This window comes from Ambystoma mexicanum, chromosome 11 (genome assembly GCF_040938575.1).
Source record: "Ambystoma mexicanum isolate Mex_15411 chromosome 11, UKY_AmexF1_1, whole genome shotgun sequence".
NCBI lineage: Eukaryota > Metazoa > Chordata > Amphibia > Caudata > Ambystomatidae > Ambystoma > Ambystoma mexicanum.
Window position 1 is genome coordinate 1,349,999,072 of NC_090934.1, and position 17,157 is coordinate 1,350,016,228.

The 17,157-nt window shown below is 44.3% G+C and overlaps 1 protein-coding gene across 1 annotated transcript in view; it reads right to left on the reverse strand.

Moving 5' to 3' along the window:
- RFX7 (regulatory factor X7) overlaps positions 1–17,157 on the reverse strand; it is a 445,260-nt gene that overhangs the window by 97,470 nt on the left and 330,633 nt on the right. Inside the window, exons 3-5 of the mRNA XM_069624888.1 lie at positions 11,656–11,738; positions 10,979–11,101; positions 5,366–5,486 (exon numbers count right to left, since the gene is read on the reverse strand). Coding sequence (XP_069480989.1) covers positions 5,366–5,486; positions 10,979–11,101; positions 11,656–11,738 — 327 coding nt within the window. The remainder of the gene's footprint in view (positions 1–5,365; positions 5,487–10,978; positions 11,102–11,655; positions 11,739–17,157) is intronic.

Here is a 17,157-nt window from a genome sequence, read left to right on the forward strand (position 1 = left end):
TGCCGTACATTTTGCAATCAGCCGTTTGTTACTTTTGTTCAACACAGTTCCATTTCTTTATCGGTTGTCCCTTCGACTCACCGGCTGTGATGAACCGCTTGGCTTTCTTCGTATCGGGAGTCAAGGCTGGTACCACGGTAACAGGCGTCTCCCTCTGTCCTGCTTATTAGCATAGGCACGCTCTGTTTACCGTTGACATCTGCTTCAATACACTAGGGGTATTGTTTGCGGTTTTACAATTCCTTCCATGGAGGTCTCATGGTCCTTGGTCGGAAAGGGTAAGGTTGCTTCTCTCCTGGTCACCCTCTCGGTTCGCACCGTCTTTCTCCTCCTCTTGAACTGCCATGCCTGGATAGCTGTCTCATTGTGTGGTCTGCCTTGCTTGTGTGGTGCTCTTGTGCACCACCTTTTATCCCTGTGGGGAAGGGAAAGGGCTGTCAGGTGTGTGTGTGATTCTGATCAATTGCCTGACTTTGCCTGACCCTTGTGTTGGGACACGTCAGGGAAAAGGCTCTGGTGTTAGTCAGTTGTCTTTTGTGTTGTGCAAAGGTGTTTCTGTCAGAAAAGGGAGGGTGGCAGTGTTTTGTAATATCCTACGTGGTAGGATGGGGAAAAGGTGTTGAATGAAGTGGGATACCGCGTCTCACCCGCCGGTGTCCCACTCCCACAGGACCCCTCACCAAGGTGATACTCCCTCGCTGGTTCACCCCGAGGAACTGGATCCAATAGTCCTAGCCACCTGGATCCCCGGGGACTAGCTAGGGAGACACCTTCAGGTTTCTCACAAGATACTGTCATGACCCCTATCCTTGACCCCTTCAGTTGCAACAGCCCCCTGACAGCAGTGAGGTTACAGCCCCCCACAGTGACGCCAAGGGGCTTAAGAACCCATCAACAGCAGACCTGGAGACAGTCCTGGCGCCTTTGGCGCCAGGCTCATTATCAAGAATAAGTCAAGCCCACTTTGGGCCTTAATCCAACATGGAGGCCCTTCCTGCAGCTCAGTTGCATGAACTGAAGCATGCAGGCTAGTGTTTTGGGGGTGGTCGAATCTTCAGGTGTGGCTGGCTATGTAAGCCATGCCAGAACAGGGAATCACGGTTCGCGTTATTCTGCACTCCTGCAGCGTACCTCTCAATGTCTCCAGCTCCAGCCCATCTGCTTCTCCGGCGGCTTGAATCTGCAGCATCACCCCTGGATTCCACCGGCAACCTGCAAGAACAAGAACAGCATATCAAGAAACACTTACTTGTGAGTAGCAGCTCCAACTTCCATCCGCGCATCAGTCCGCGCTCAGTGGCTCACCCATCTCCGGAGCGCTCCGCGGCCTGCAAGAACAAGAACAGCATTAGCGAGGAACAATTACCTGTGAGTAACAGCTTCTCCATCCGTCTGCGCTCGGTGGCTTTACCATCTCCGGACTGCTCTGCAACTTGCAAAGTAAAGGACAACATTAACAGCTGGTTCTAACATCGCGCTGTGCTAATCTGTAACGGTGACTGAAAAAACATGCAAAACACCATTAACCACTTACCTGCATACCCAGTAACCGAACAAACTGCATTCCGGATCATCAGCGCACTGTCTCCTGCGTGAAGGAGAGAAAGGAATACAGGTTAGCAAACTGGCTCACGTTGTGCAGCGCCGCGCTTCGCGCTAAACTACTTACCTCGGCCTTAACCATCTGGTGCTGCGGATCTGTGACAGCAACAATCTCTGTGAAGACAGAAATGAAAATTAATGGCAAAGAAGGGAAAAAGAACACCGAAAAGCACAGGGAACGAAAAGAAAAAAGGAGAAGGAACAAAGACTAATAACACTCACCTGAGCACATTAAACAGGTCGGTGTCACAGCCGGACTGGACCCAACACAAGGGCACAAGACCAGTGAAGTAACTAGGCCCTCAGAACGCCCTCAACTCACACGCGCCCCTGCACTGAGACGCAGGACGGAGAGCTTCACGCACAAGAAAAGAAGGACCTGTCCACCAGCCAACATACAACAAGCAGAAAGGGGTGCAGGATAGCACACAGCTTCCATCCAGCATTGTGTGGCGTCCCCATGGATATCAGGTGAGCGTAACGGAGACACACACATGGCCTTCGTGCCATCCCTTATCAGGTTCATGAAGCCGTCACTTCCCTCAGCCACATGATTTGATCAGCCGCCATCGCTATGCAGTCTCACAGGGTGAATGTGAACTTTGCAAGGGCACATGTAGAATTAGCAGACTTTAACGCCATGCTGCAAGCAGAAAAGACTTTCTTTGCCCAAGAGTCAATGCTCTTGTCATCTCTATCAGGGGGTATGGTTGGGTACACAGCTTGCTTGGAGGCAGATGTAGCTGCTTGTACTACTAGGCTCTCTGGAGTTGGATATTTTGATAGGTAGCCAGGGTCGCTACTGGATTGCATGTATTTAATCATCAGATTTCTGTTTACCTGCAGGGCTGGACTCTGGAGCCTCCCACTTTGCCACAACCATTTTTTGAAGTGTCACATGAAATGGTAGTATAGGGTCATACGGAGGACCTTTGTCCAATAGGTCAGATAGGTCGTCTTGTTCAAATACAGGAGTTGGTCTACTCCATCCCAGGAATTCTACCACTCTGGACAATAGGCTTCTGTATGATGCATCTGCATGATCAACCGGGTCCGGTTTTGCAAAATCTTGCTTTGGGGAGGTGTCTCCCCCACCAGCTGTCTGTAGGGTGTCATGTAGCTCCCTAACCCTGGTCTTTTCTGAAATTAAACATTCAGGCACATTAGTATTTTTTTTAATAATATCAATTGGAGACCACAAGGAGGATTATCATGTGCGGTTTCATATATAGATGTTAGCGATCTAAAAAAATCCTTTTTAGGTAAAAGTTTAAAAACCTTTTCTTGTCTTTTTTGTGCTAAAGGCGTCGAAAAATATAGTTGGCGTCAATGGGTTTTGTATCAGCGTCGATAGTGTCAACTTCAGTGGTCTCGACGGTTTGACTTTGCACTTGTGCTTCGAGGGACTCAACCCTCGACTGGACAATTCCTTCAATGATTTCTCATTTCGTCGAGTACTTGAAGACTCTTGAGTGGTCTTCAACTTATGACCCGGACTCGAGAGCACATGGGGTTTCACCTTGGCTTCATGCTTGTCATCGACCGTAGCATTGCCATCTTTCCTTTGCGTTCTTTTATGGCCTTGTCATCGACTGACAGTCAGTCAGCGGTTACATGCTTGACGCTCGGGCACCAGACGCAGGTCCGTGATGGACATCTTGGCACTACATTTTAGGCACTAGTTGAAGCCCGTCTTCCGAGTATTCGGAGATGAAGACAGTCATTTTCGAAACATTTTAGAAGAAAACTGAAGCATGCTGAAATTCTCGAAACAATCACGGAAAAACAGAACTGAAGTCAACGGGCGCTGCACAAGGTATATGTACTCGACGATGAAGTCAGCAGAGATGGAAACCCTCGAGGGACATCGAGTCGACCGCCTCGATGCACAACGCCCTCTGCCAAGAGAATTTTTTTTCCAAAGCAGCTGTAGCTGGATACAAAGATATCGTAAGATGAGGAATACGTGGGAGAACACAATCCATTTGAAAGTGGAAGTTTATGCAGAGAATTGCAAATGCAGCAGTGTTGTGGGTGGTCATACATATACTAGCGGTTGCCATATTGGGGAGGTGGGAGTGTCAAGAGGGAAAGTGGTCAGTTAGGAAAGAAGTTTGGTTGCAGAGTGATTATTCCATAGTATTAATACCCGGTGGGGAGATTGGGGGGCAGCCTCCCAGCCAAGGAGGAGGCTCTGAACGTGGGCATTACCAGACGGTAATCCCGCCGCCCTGAGCCTCCTCAGGGCTGGAGGCCGTCATCTCCCCCAGCTGGGGGAAAGAGGTAAGTGCCCCCTCTGCCCCTCCTCTCCCTCCTCTCCCTCTTCCACAGTTTTCCCAACCTCCCTCTCTGGCCCCACTTACCTTCTTTTCGGGAGCGGACATGCCAGAACACTGTCTGGAACACTGTCCCCAACGCATCTACTCCCGATCTGCGACACACTGCCATGAAAAGGGAGAAGGGATACATGTAGTCCCTTCTCTCCTTTCCATGGTCTCCATCTACTCTGATTACATTTTTTTCCTATTCGTTTTATGGCCGCCGTGGAAAGGGAGAAGGAACTACGTGTAGTCCCTTCTCTCTTTCCATGGCAGTCATCTCTTTTGTTTACTTTTTAAAAACCTTTTCAGGCACCACAGCTGATAGGATTGAGCTTGAGCTGGTTGTGATCAACAGAACAATGAAGTAGGGCAGTAGCTAACCACAAATTCAATGGTATGCTGCTAGCAAAGCAGTATAAAAGACTGGTAGCCAGAAAATATAAACAAACAGTCACACATTGACAAAATAATCAATAACAGGCAGTTAGTGACCATCAATGCACTCCAGAGATTGGTAATAATCATGAAATTAAACAGCAGTCTGGTGGGGACAAGCCAGAAAAAATATTAAACAGCCCGATATCGACCAACAATGTAGTACATCAGGCCGATAGCGACTAAGAAAGTAAAAATAACTCAGTCACCAACAATGTAGTAGAGTGGGCCCCTATTGGCTAAATCAATTCAATTAAATTCAATAAAAGATCCCAATCAACCAAAACATTTTTAAAAAGAGAAACAATTCCATGGCCTGACATGACAGATCACTTGTTACCATAGAATGATTGGACTGGTTCAGCTCTACCACCTTCTTGGTTGCACCCTCCAATGACTTTGAAATTGTTTAAAAAAAGAAAGAGTGTAACAAAAGTCCAAATCTAATATAATATCTGTGTGTTCAATATAAAGGGTCCTTTCATGGAGCACCGGGACATCGACTTCAAGAAAATGAAGTACTAGTTATAGGTTTAATGCTTGGTTCCCCCCTAGAGACAGATTTTATAGAAATCAATGTATTGAGCTGCAATTGTAAAGCACAAACTGACAACTTCACTGCTAAACTGTACTACACCTATATGTAATATTTTCAAAGTTCGACCAACTTTTTCAAAGTTTGCTTCACAACTGAAACCATAGCAAGATGAACACATTTACACATATTCCAACGAGCACTTCTAGAAACAGTGTGCATTTGATTTATAAAAGGTCTGTCTATATTTGGTTGCCAGCTGAACTACAACAACAACAGTAAGCAAGCATATAAGCGATGTCACAACACACACAAGGCTGACAGGGGAGGACATTGTTCGCTGGCCTGAAGTTTAAGAGGAACTTGCAAAAGCAGAACAATATCCCAGAGTACGAGGTTCACTCTTGGGACCCTCATGCAAGCAAGGCATGACCAGATACCCCCAGCAACTGCGGAATAGCCCACGTGAAGGATATTTGGATTTGCCTCTTGTGCCCAGCCGACGCGCCTTCATGTTTGGAAAGACACTCTTCATTATCTTTCCAAAGTCAGCAGCACTCAATGGATGGTAGCCAAGATTGTCACAGTAGCTCCTGGGGGAAGGGGAGGGAGAAAAGAACAATGTGTTTCATAGGGGTATTAACAAAAAAAAAATCACTCCACACATTACCATTTATTCCAAGCACACACCTACTGTTGGAATGCTGCAAGAACCAACAAGTTTGTGAGTGGAAGCATACAGCAAAACAGGTTTCTGTTATGGTTTGTTATCCCCAAAAAATTATATTGCGAGAATGGTGTTCTTGAACTAATTTGTCACATTAGTATTAATATGAAGTCATTGGAAATGTAGGAACCAGTTTGTGTCAGCCAAGCTGACTTTCTGAACTCCCTAGTCATAGTGAAAAGTGTACATTGAGTACCTGTACAAAAAACCAGGACAAGATTAACGAAGGCGATATAATTCTGCCCCGCGGGTACAAATGGCCCTAAAATGATTGTTCATCAAAATGATAATTTACCATGTCAGGGTCTGTGCTTTACAAAAAATTTGTTTATACTTTGATGGTTAAGATAATGTATTATTTTACAGAAGCTTAAGTAAATAAATCTTCGTTCATAAATAATAATGTATTTATATAATGTTTCATGCTGGATTTCTTCTGCTTCTACAAGCTGCAGTAATAGGTGTTATATTAGGCAATTTAAAGATGCTCAACATGTGCCCTTAGGAAGGATGAAGGGCTGATTCGGATCTTTTGGGAATTGAAATTGCTAACACGCTGTCGGGGCCCATATCTGAGGCGATTGCAATGTTTGCTGAGCTACCCACGGCGCTGAAAGTGAGCAAAAGCGAGGGTATTCCTACCCAGTTCCTACTCCTTCTCATTCATGAGCATGGAGTGTTAAAAACACTTCACACGCGCCTGCAAGCGCTGCAGAGGAATTGCGGCCCAGCACATAGTGCAGGCTCACCCGCAAGGGAGAGGCAGCACGGGTCTCAGCCTGCTCGCTGCACACCTAACAGTCTGGGTCTAGCCATTGACAACCCAGATGGCATTTATGGACCAAAGGGAGCTATGTAAGATTTAATGTGGTGCTCCAGAACCAACCCTAGAGCGTGCACACAGACTGAGGCCCGAGGGATGCTACCCACTTATTACCCTATGCTGTGAGCCAATGCCCTGTCTCCCTGACCCCACTGCCTTAAGGTTGATTGTTGAGATGAATGGAAGTTAAGTGACAGTTTCTCTGCGGGCATGTGGGGGCAATCTAAACACTGGCATGGCGAAATGGCCTTAAAACAGGCAATCAGAAAAAGAATTCGTTTTTGAAATTGGCACAGCTATGTTAAAAGTGGCATGCAATTTCCTGTATGTTATACTGGCCTTTAAATTTGGAGTGGGGGGGAGGGGGGGGGAATCGAAGGTGGAAATTGATATGGCAATATTTGGGGAAACTTTTCATACGTTGAAATTGACAGGCTAGCACAGTTTAAACCTGAAAAACGCAGGAGAACCCTACACTCTGGACCAGAGTATTACTGTATCATGAAATGCTGAAAGAATGTCCAGAGGACATATTTATTTTATAAATGTAGTACCAAAATTTATTTAGCGTGATACAAAATTACAAAAAGTTTATCAATCACATATTAATGTACACTTCATAATTAGATTGCGTAACAGCGAAGCAAAGGACTACCTAAATGCTATAAAAGCCATACCAATATTTTTCATTCACAGTGAAACATTCATACCTTAATCTGCACACAGTGTCAATCATACAACTAACAAACACTAAAATGCATACCAACACAGTAAAACATTACATAGTGGGACGTACAGCTTGGCTCCACAGACAGCATTATTGCTTGTATATTAAGGGACGCAATAGAATTACTACATATGATCTATTGGAGGGGTGGATCTGCAGAACGTAATTCAAAAGATCACATCCCTTTTAAAGTTTCTCAACCGGTTTCGACATAGAAGGATGCTTTAGTAAACGTCTTCATCAGGAGAATAAATGCAATATGCTTATATATGTAGTCCACTGCTTCCAAGACTAGGTAAATATATGGCAACTCACTTCCGCCAGGCCAGTCACGTTGATGAAAGTGCACGCCAGACGGAGCTGGCGTCCGAAGTCTCTGTTCCACCGTGCCAATCGTGTGGACATTCTTCAAAGGCTTAAGTCTACCCGAGATATTCTCACCAAAGATTGTAGAGCTGTTGCCATTTTAGCTGCACCTGATGGCCATTCTCAGGCTTCAGTTCTTTGTGCCGGTCTATAGGCTTGGGCCAATAATATGGCGGAAGTGAGTTGCCCTATATTTACCTAGTCTTGGAAGCAGTGGACTACATATAATGCAATCCTATTAGAGAAGCTGGAATTTATACAACCAAAATCTCTTTGGCTCGATCACTGGGTATGCAGGATGGTGAAGGGGGACATATTTTCATCGCAAACATAGATTTGTTCATGGAGAAGAGGGAATGATTCATGAGCTAGACAAGAAAACTGGGAATAAGCAGCAAAAGAAAAGGACAGAGCTAATACAGAGATACAAGTTTGAGAATTAGGGGGCAGGAAGTGCAGTCATGCAAATGCAATAACTGGCTGCCAATGCTGGGCAAGTGATGTCTCGCTGGATGTCCAGAAGCCGCAAGATATGCAACAAATAAGGAGAAAGTGAAACCTAACGAAAAGTGCATTTTTTTTTAACTTAAATTGGACAGAACACTTTAAAAAAGAGAACATTATATCCATTATGCATTTTTAGGACCAGGTATTTTAATAGCATATTTGTGATTCACTGAACTGAATTTTACCAACTATCATCTGTAGCATTACATGGATTTGCACCGCTGGCAAAAAGCAGCTAGGAGGCAGTTAATTATGGCAATCTACATAAAACAGTAAATAACTATGTACAGTGCTGAGAACATGTTTGTGTACCCCTAATGATTATTATAGGAATGCCATAGTTTTCCTAGGTATGCCTTCTACCAAAATCACTCCTTTCTTAACTATCTGAAGGGGTTTATATTAAGCAATACCATTCTTTTGAAAACAAAATAATGTATGAATTAGACATGCAGGGGGTAAATAAGAGACAGCGTGTGCGCAAAGCTATGTGGAACCTTGTTTTTTCAAATGAATGACACTGGTTAACTTGAACTAGGATTTTAAACAGTCAAGCGGATCTTCAGGATTGACTTTGGGGGGCCCACCCGAAACTAGGATCGGAACCTTTGGATTGTTCATCTGGACCAAAGAGGTGTTAAAAATAAAATGAAATGTTTGTGGGCCTCAGAAAAGCAGGTACTCAGGCTCATCAGCCAAGAAATGGCAACAAAACCATTTCTAAAATACCTGGATCTCTAACAATCCAGTGTCAAAAACAAACCAGCAAATCACCAAGAAAGTCACAATGAACACAAAGTAACGTCCTAGGAGCTGCATGCAATTCAGTGTTGCTGCTAATGTGAATATTTGGGACTCAACTATCAGAACAAACACTGAACAAGAATGGTGTTCACTAAATTATAACCAGGAGGAAACCACTGCTTGCTATAATATAAAACATTGGTGCTTGAAGTCTGAAAATGAGACTATTGATGATGCACAAGCCTTGTGGAACAATGTTGACTGGACAGATGAGACAACAGTAGAAGCTTTTGGCCACCATAAGAAATATCATAAACATCAACCACTGCGTTTTAAAAGAGGAACACAATCCCAGCCATCATGTTTGGTGAATTTTGTGTCGTTTTCTTAATCAGTTTATCGTTACTTATTTTTTAAAACTAAAGCTGCAATGTAGTGACGTTAGGTTTTGCAATATTTGAAAAATGTGAAACTCCTAATGGTTTCAACAATTTACACTATCATACATTATGGGATTAATTTTGAGGTAGCAAAGAACATACATAATCGGTCGTTAACTGCTACAGGCTTTTCTCTTAAGAACGCTGCGACTCAACATAAGTTTAGTTCAGGCCACTGTAAAATAAACTAAGTTGCGCATATTCATAACTGTGCTCACTCTACAAAAGCATTAGGAAAATCTGAAAAGGAAGCCAGAATTTGATGAATTTTAAATTCAATTTTCAAGATCATATAGCAGAACAATGTACTATTAAGTACATGGCTGCTGGCCTGAACCATGGTAGGCCCTAGCAAAGAAAGGGACTCAGCAAGCACTCATGGCCGTTATTGACAGAGCTCGCAGAACCACAAGGTACTTTTTGTTGTTAACATGTTTTCCTCCAGGGTGCTAATATATTTGCTTTGCTTTTTAATTTTAGCAATATCGGGAACGAATGCCTTGTGCGTGTCGATTCCCCCTCCCCCAAACAAACAAAAACAAAAAACTAAGATGACCACAAAAAGAAATAGGGAACTGAGCTCAGTCATGAATCCCATTTCTATATTCAGTGTGGCCCTCTCAGGCAGATGGCGCTGGAAAGAGAGTGGGACAGGAGTAGGGAAGGTAATTACCAAAAAAGGGTGCTCTGGGGCAAGAGGGGGTTTGGGAGGAGTGGAGAACTAACCACATTGGAATAGGGGTGAGCTGGATGGAGTAGGTGGAAAAAAGATGGCATACCCCAGGGCTGGGGAACTGCTGAAAGGAACACAACTCATGCTAATACTGGCAGGCACAGACCGTGTTTGTGGGTTCCTAATTGGCCGGCACCTCTCCTTGAAGGTGTTAATGATATTTCCATCACATCTAATATGTCTGGTCAAGAATAAAAGCAGTAGCAAGTACAAAGAAGGTCACAATTCAAAAAGCAAATCATGTCTGGTTTGCATTTTTGAAGTGTGGAAGAGAATATCTGAAAAGTAATTCATCCATATCAAGCCACATAAAGGAGGATATTTGCAAGTGAACACAATCATGACATGCATACTTAATCCATTGAGGAAACAACTGCACTGTTTTATACACTTGGACAATATGTTGTACTTAATGTGAAACAATGTAACACTTGTATTTAATCTAAAAGTAGAAACAATGGTATTGATACTTAAGGAAAATATGTTGACTATGGAAAAACATAAATGCTAACCAATTTGGATCACATTAAGGAACATACAAATATTAAAAGCATTGGTTATGATTTATTGGAATTCTTAGCTATCTTTTCAACTTGTACTCTAACAAACCATCATTTTATCTGATAAAAGAGCTTTTCCCAGACTTATCAGTCCTAAAAGAAGAGGAGGGAATTCATCAATTTGAGACCCATGCTCTCCGTTTCACATGCTATGGGCATGCCAAATCGCCTTATCATTTTCCTTAACGTTTTTCCACTCGTTCATGATGTGAACCTGCATGGCAATTTGTTATTCTCCTAATAAAGGCGCAATGGATTTCTCAGTGCTGAGACTTTCTAAATTCCTCTATATGAAGTTGCAGACCTTTCACTGCAAATGGAACATCTCACTTAGTAAAAAGTCAACTTAAGTTCTTTGCATAACAGAATTTAAGGTGAAGAATCTAAGGCTAAGCATCAAAAATTCACACATTGCTGGTAAACTTCAAGAACAAGACAAATAATTATAATTGACTTACTTATACTCATCGTAGACTTCTTGCTTGGGAAGTGAGGTCTCTGGATGTTCTTCTAATGTGTTCCGAATCCAGGAAAATGCATGCATTTGTTGTGCACGACTTGATGACTGGGTACTCTGATCACTGTCAATTTTTACAAAATATATAAGTATGCCATAACCCCATTATTAGCAGTTTTGCACAACAGACAGGCAAATCTACCAATTTCCCTAAAGGATATTGCAGTGTAAAAATGACGGAATAATTTAACCAAAAGCGGTTTGTGCAAAAAGGGCCAATACAATGTCCTTTGGCATGAACAATTCATTTGGAGAACAAGGCCAACAATTTAAAGTTTGCTGCCTGCATCATAGAAACTAAACAGTGAAGGGCTATGAAGATTTTACTAAGAAAACACACTGCAGCAATCACATAGAAACAATATAATAAAAAGTAATAAAGACCAAAATATGCACAGTGAATAATGCATAGTCTATGGTTTCTTGCTGTTCAGCTTATGAGCGTAATTTAAACTATTACAAAGAAAAACCTTTTCTGTTTCTATGGGCGTTTCTTTTAAAGTCCACTGACAAGTCCAGAAGCAATTGGTTGCAAGCACAGAATATTGCAAATCATAATTGCACCTCCTATAAAAAAAGGGTACCTACTAAAGGGGTGTGTACAGTTGAAATATTCACCTTTTTTCAACGTTGGTGGGGCCAGCTGGCAGTTGAAGGTAGAGATAGAGTTTTTCGATGTCTGTAAACTTCTCAACTTCTTGCTAGAGTACAAAAACAAACACCAATATATACATTATACAAAGTACATTGTAAACACATTAGAATTTCTATCTGTTTTAATCTTAGCCAATCTATTCAGTTATGCATGCTGAATCTCAGTGTAGTTTCTTTTTCAGGTCATACGATCAGCAGTGCCATCCTGCTCAACCGTCTCCGTAATAACCTGGGTATCACCGGTCAGGCCCTGGCTTGGCTAACCTCTTTCCTCTCTGATCGACCCTCCAACGTCCAACTTGGTTCCTTCCTCTCCTCTATCTCCACCTGTGGTGTTCCCCATGTGTCTACCCTCTCTGCCTAGCTGTTCAACCAATACCTGGCACTTCTTGCCCACCGCATTGCTGCACTCTGCCCCAACTTTCAGTGCTATGCGGATGACATTCAGCTCATTTTCAGGCTCCCTTCTGCCACCTCTTCTCCTCTCATTTCTGACTATCTGTCTGCTATCCAGGAGTGGTGTGCCGCCAATGATCTCTGCCTTAATACCAATAAGACTGAGCTTCGCCTCATCGGCACACCTGCTCCCTCTTTTAATGTCACTCTCTGGCCGGCCTCTCTTGGCCCTCTTCATGCTCACACATGTGAGGCGAGAAACCTCGGGGTCATCTTCGAATCCACACTCTCCTTCTCTCCTCATAGCTCTGACATCTCTAAGAAGTCACACTACCAGCTGCACCTCCTCAGGGGTATTCTTCCTTTCCTCTCCTTCCCCCAGAAGCTCACTGTCTCCAGAGCTCTGGTTCTCTCTAGGCTTGACTACTGCAACAGCCTCTTTCTAAATCTGCCTGCCTCTGCTCTCCGCCCTCTGCAACACATCCAAAACAAGACTGCAAGACTTGTCCTTGATTCAAACCCAGGGATCGTATCTCTCCAGGACTGAAATCCCTGCACTGGCTCCCAGTGGCTGCAAGGGTTAAGGTCAAAATCCCCTGCATTATCCACAAGGCCTTCTGGGGCCTAAATACCTTCAACTCTCTCGTCGTAAATATCTTCCTTCCCGAGCTCTTCGCTCATCCGCCTCCAACTCCCTCAGGGTCAGTTGCTTCTCCAGGCAACGAGTTGGTGATAGATCCCTTTCTTCGGCTGGGTCCTCCCTCTGGAACAGCCTCCCTGCCTCTCTGAAACTTAAGGAGATCCATCCCTGGTTCTGAAAGCACCTCAAGGCCTTTGCTTCTGCTGTCTCTCTTCCTCTCCCCCTGCTGAACTCCTGGATGAAACCGAAACTCTACTGGTCACCTTGCTACCCTCTGATCTCGGGCCCAGGTCCCCTCCCTGCCAGTTGCACACCTGCACTGTCCCCTGGCAAACCTTGTACCCAGGGGCTGTGTCTGTATCCCTACAGTCCCCTACCAGCACTTGACACTTGATGTCTACACTTACCCTTGCACTTGCCACCAGCTGGCCACACTTTTTATTTATTGGTTTTTATTTATTTTTTTACTGTTGATACCATGTACTGCACTGCCCCCTCCACTTTCCCCTCACACTTTTCCCCTCCCCTGCACTTGCGCAATCTCAATGTCACCTGGCATAGCAAGATCGTTGTCACTGTCTTCCCTCCGTTCCCCCTCCTTTGCTTCGTTGCGCCTTGAAACACTTGTGTATAGGCACGTTATAAATGCCATATCATATCAAATCATGTTCCTAACACAATAACTAGAAACACATTTTATTAAAATAAAATGGCTGAGTAGGGATTCTGCACCATTTAATTATTTTTGGTAGTCATAAAACAAACCATGCCAACGTAGGAGGCCTGTGCAAGCAAAAACATGACAAACAGTATTAAAACAGCATAACGGCAATAGGGCAACACACCCTATGTCTCAAATGTTATCGTAGTCATTTATATTTATATAGCGCCTTTTCTCATTTGAATGGTCTCAACACGCTTGTGGTCAAAACGCCCTGTGGGACCGAAGTCCAGGTATGGGAACATTCTCAGTAAAGGCTTAGAATGTGTGTGTATGTGCATTTGACCAAGATTGGGATTTAGGTGGGCTGGCTAGGCGTCAGTAAGCAACCCAAGATAGAAAATAGAACAAACAAAAAAGATAAAAAAAACAGAACAATAAACAATTAAACCAACAAAAAAATGAAAACAGAGATTGGGTAATATACTGAGGAAAAGTTACTGGCAAGGAGGGGACATAACATTCCTTACGAAAATAGGGTGAAGAGTCAGGAATGAAACTCAGACACAAGTTAGTCACGTTTTTGGTTAAAGACTTTTATTGAAAATAAAAAGGGGTTGAAAAATGCCTCTTTAACCCTGCTCTAAGAGGAATTTCCCCCACCTGATGAAAAAAACAAGGATTTGTTGGTGTCAGAATGTCCAAAACGAAAACTGTCCTGTGTCCAAAGTTCTATTTTGACCCTCACACTAAAACTAAACTCCAAGGTGAAACGGGAAATGTCTTTAATCTTGGAAGGTTTAAGAAAGCGTTCACAAAAAGAAGAATGACTGGCTTTCAACATAAAAGTTCTGCGAATGGGGGCGCTGTTGCGCGGCTGCAAGATGGCCGCCACCTGAGAGAGCTTGCATCCAGCAACATTTAATATCCTACTCTACCCTGGTCGTAGTGCGCTGAAAACATCAGCATTGTAAAGGCTTCGCATGACATTTTTTGTGGCTAGCTTGGACTACATCCAGCGCAATCTGTGCTTTGCGGATTCATCTTGGCCCGGAGCCTCAGTGGAGTAGTGAGGACACGAGATGTGCATTGAAACCCACTGTCAGCCCACGGGGGTTCAGATTTCATCCACACCCTGGTGGGGCAAGATCCAGTATTCCATCGTCGGTCCACGTGAGTACAGCTTGGCTGCACCCACCTGGTCCCCCTGTTGGGTTGCGTACCATTGGTGCTCTTCCCCTCAAGCCGCCATCCAGGGACCGCCCCGCCTCCACATCAGGCTTGATAGTGCTCGGCTAGGCCGTGGAGGGCTGTGCCCCGGGCACTTCGCGGTCTCCCCCCTTACTCCTGGCAGGGCTGCAAGAGGCTGGGTCCCCTGCGCACTGCAGCCTCATCCAAATCCTTCACTGCACTTGCCGTCTCTGCTCCAGGACCATATCCCTCAGGCTTGTGGTTGCTCTTGACTCTACAAATGCCCTGCGGTGGGAACACCTTATGCAGTCTGGCCTCCAGTGTGATGGGCTGCTCGGATGCGACAAGCCCTCTTCAGATGCTCTTTCTCGTATAAGCCTCGCACAGCCTTGGTGACGCCTGTACAGAACCTAGCTCACCCTCCCTGGCTATTGTAAGGAACTCACGGTGGCAACAGTAAAGACAGACACAAGAGATCACAGTTCAAGGGTGTTTATTAAACTGTACAGGTAGGTTGGAAAAACACCTAATCTAATCCTAAATTTAAGATGGGAGCAAGCTACGACCATCAAATAATAATAAGGCAGTCCTAGTGGAGTCTTGTCAATTACAAGGGCCTATACTAAAAAAAACGATTGCCAATCCTTACAACTAAAGCTCCGACCACCGGTCACCTGCCCACTGGGGTCTGTCACTGCTGTGGCCTGGATTAGCAATACGCAGGGTGATTGCTGGGATAGGCGCTGCACTCCCGAGGCCTGTCCACTATGCAACATCCTAATTGGGGCTCCTGCTACATACCATCCCCAGCAATTAGCTTACCAATCCACAAGATGGGGAATACAAAGAAGCAAGGTAAAATGGATCAATTTGCATGCCAGAGCCAGCCCTCCCCTCCACCTGCTACGGCCTCGTCCTCCACTACAATTGATGTGTCCACTTTAAAATAATCAGACCCTGCTTGCTCTAAAGAACAGTACAGACTATCTCGGATGCAAAATTGACACATTAACCTGCAAGGTAATAGATAAATTATGTGGCTGCATGATTGAAGTGGAGCAACGGATACAGGACAACAAAGATAGGGTGGCATCCCTGCAGAGAGAGGTGGTTTCTCTACAACAATCAGTGAGACGTGTGGAGGCCACAAATGACGATATAGAAGGCAGATCGCGCAGGAACAATATTCGCATAGTGGGTGTCCCCGAATATACACAAATAGATAAAATGGAATTGTTGGTGGAAAAATTCTTATTGGAAATACTAGAGCACCCCCCCAATATCTACCAATTTGCTGGTCGAAAGAGCACATTGCTCTCTTGCCCCTAAATAACCCCCAGGTGCACCAGACAGACCTATCATAGTCAGAATACTCAACTATAGGGATAGAGACACCCTGCAAAGAGAGGCTAGGGATAAGGGCGAGCTACGATTCGGCTCCTCAGTCACCAGGCTGTTTCCTGATTTTTGTCCACAAGTTCAGGAACATAGGAAATCTTTTCAGGCATTTTAAAAATAAGCTCAGGAAAAAAAAAACTGATACGCCATGCTGTTCTCTGCTAAACTCTGTGTAGTCCACAACAGGAAAACCGGGTTCTTCACCAACCCTGCATCGGCTGACTGTTTTTTCTCTGAACTGTCCGATCCTAAGGAAGACCAAAGTGACCCTAACCGTTGACCCAAGCATGTGCCCCTCCTGTTGCAATGCGACCTGTCTATCGCAATTCTAAACCCAAAAGGAGATCAGCTGGCACCATGCTAGAGTGATATTTGTTCTGTTGCTGGTCACCCGAGTGGTCCGGCCGCGGCAGTACCCCATTGCTGCAGACACTTTGTCTTGTTCTTTATGTTTGTTGGTTTGTTCGAGGGGGCAATATGCCGTTATGTTGGTGTTTCTGGCGTGGGTGGGGGGTTGGCAATGGTTTTTGTTTTATGCTTACATTATCACTATCTCCTGTCACAGAAATGTAGGGTAAACGGTTGTGCTGTCTCTCTGGGTATGAAATGCTGTGTTGCACAAGATGTGTCGTGATACCTCACGGCTGGTCCTTAACTCAAATGACCATGGGGGGAGAATCCCTAAATGTAATGTCTTGGAACTTTAGAGGGTTTACCAACAGTGAAACATTTTGAATGGTGGTTAACCAAGCCAAACTGCACAAGGTTAATGTTTTGTGTATACAAGAGACACCTCCCTGTGGATGGGATGCTCCCTTTGGCCAAGGGCTGGGGGATAAATAGGTATGGTTCTTCCTATTCATCACAATCCAGAGGTGTTGCAATATATATATACACCAGTCATTGAAAGTTAATTTGCATGACAAAATATGTGATGTGGACGGACGCTATATCTTTCTTGCGGATGAATGTCTTGGGTGGAAAATTCTTTTTGTCAATGTATATGCTCCAAATGTTGATTCACCTGAATTTTTCCAGAATTGTGTAGCCATGATCCATATATTTCCTACTTATGAAGATGTGTGAGTGGGGAATTTTAATTTAGCGGTATCCCTGGGCCTGGACCGCTCACTGACGATGCAAACTACACATCTAAAGCTGCCACAACCTGGGCTGATAT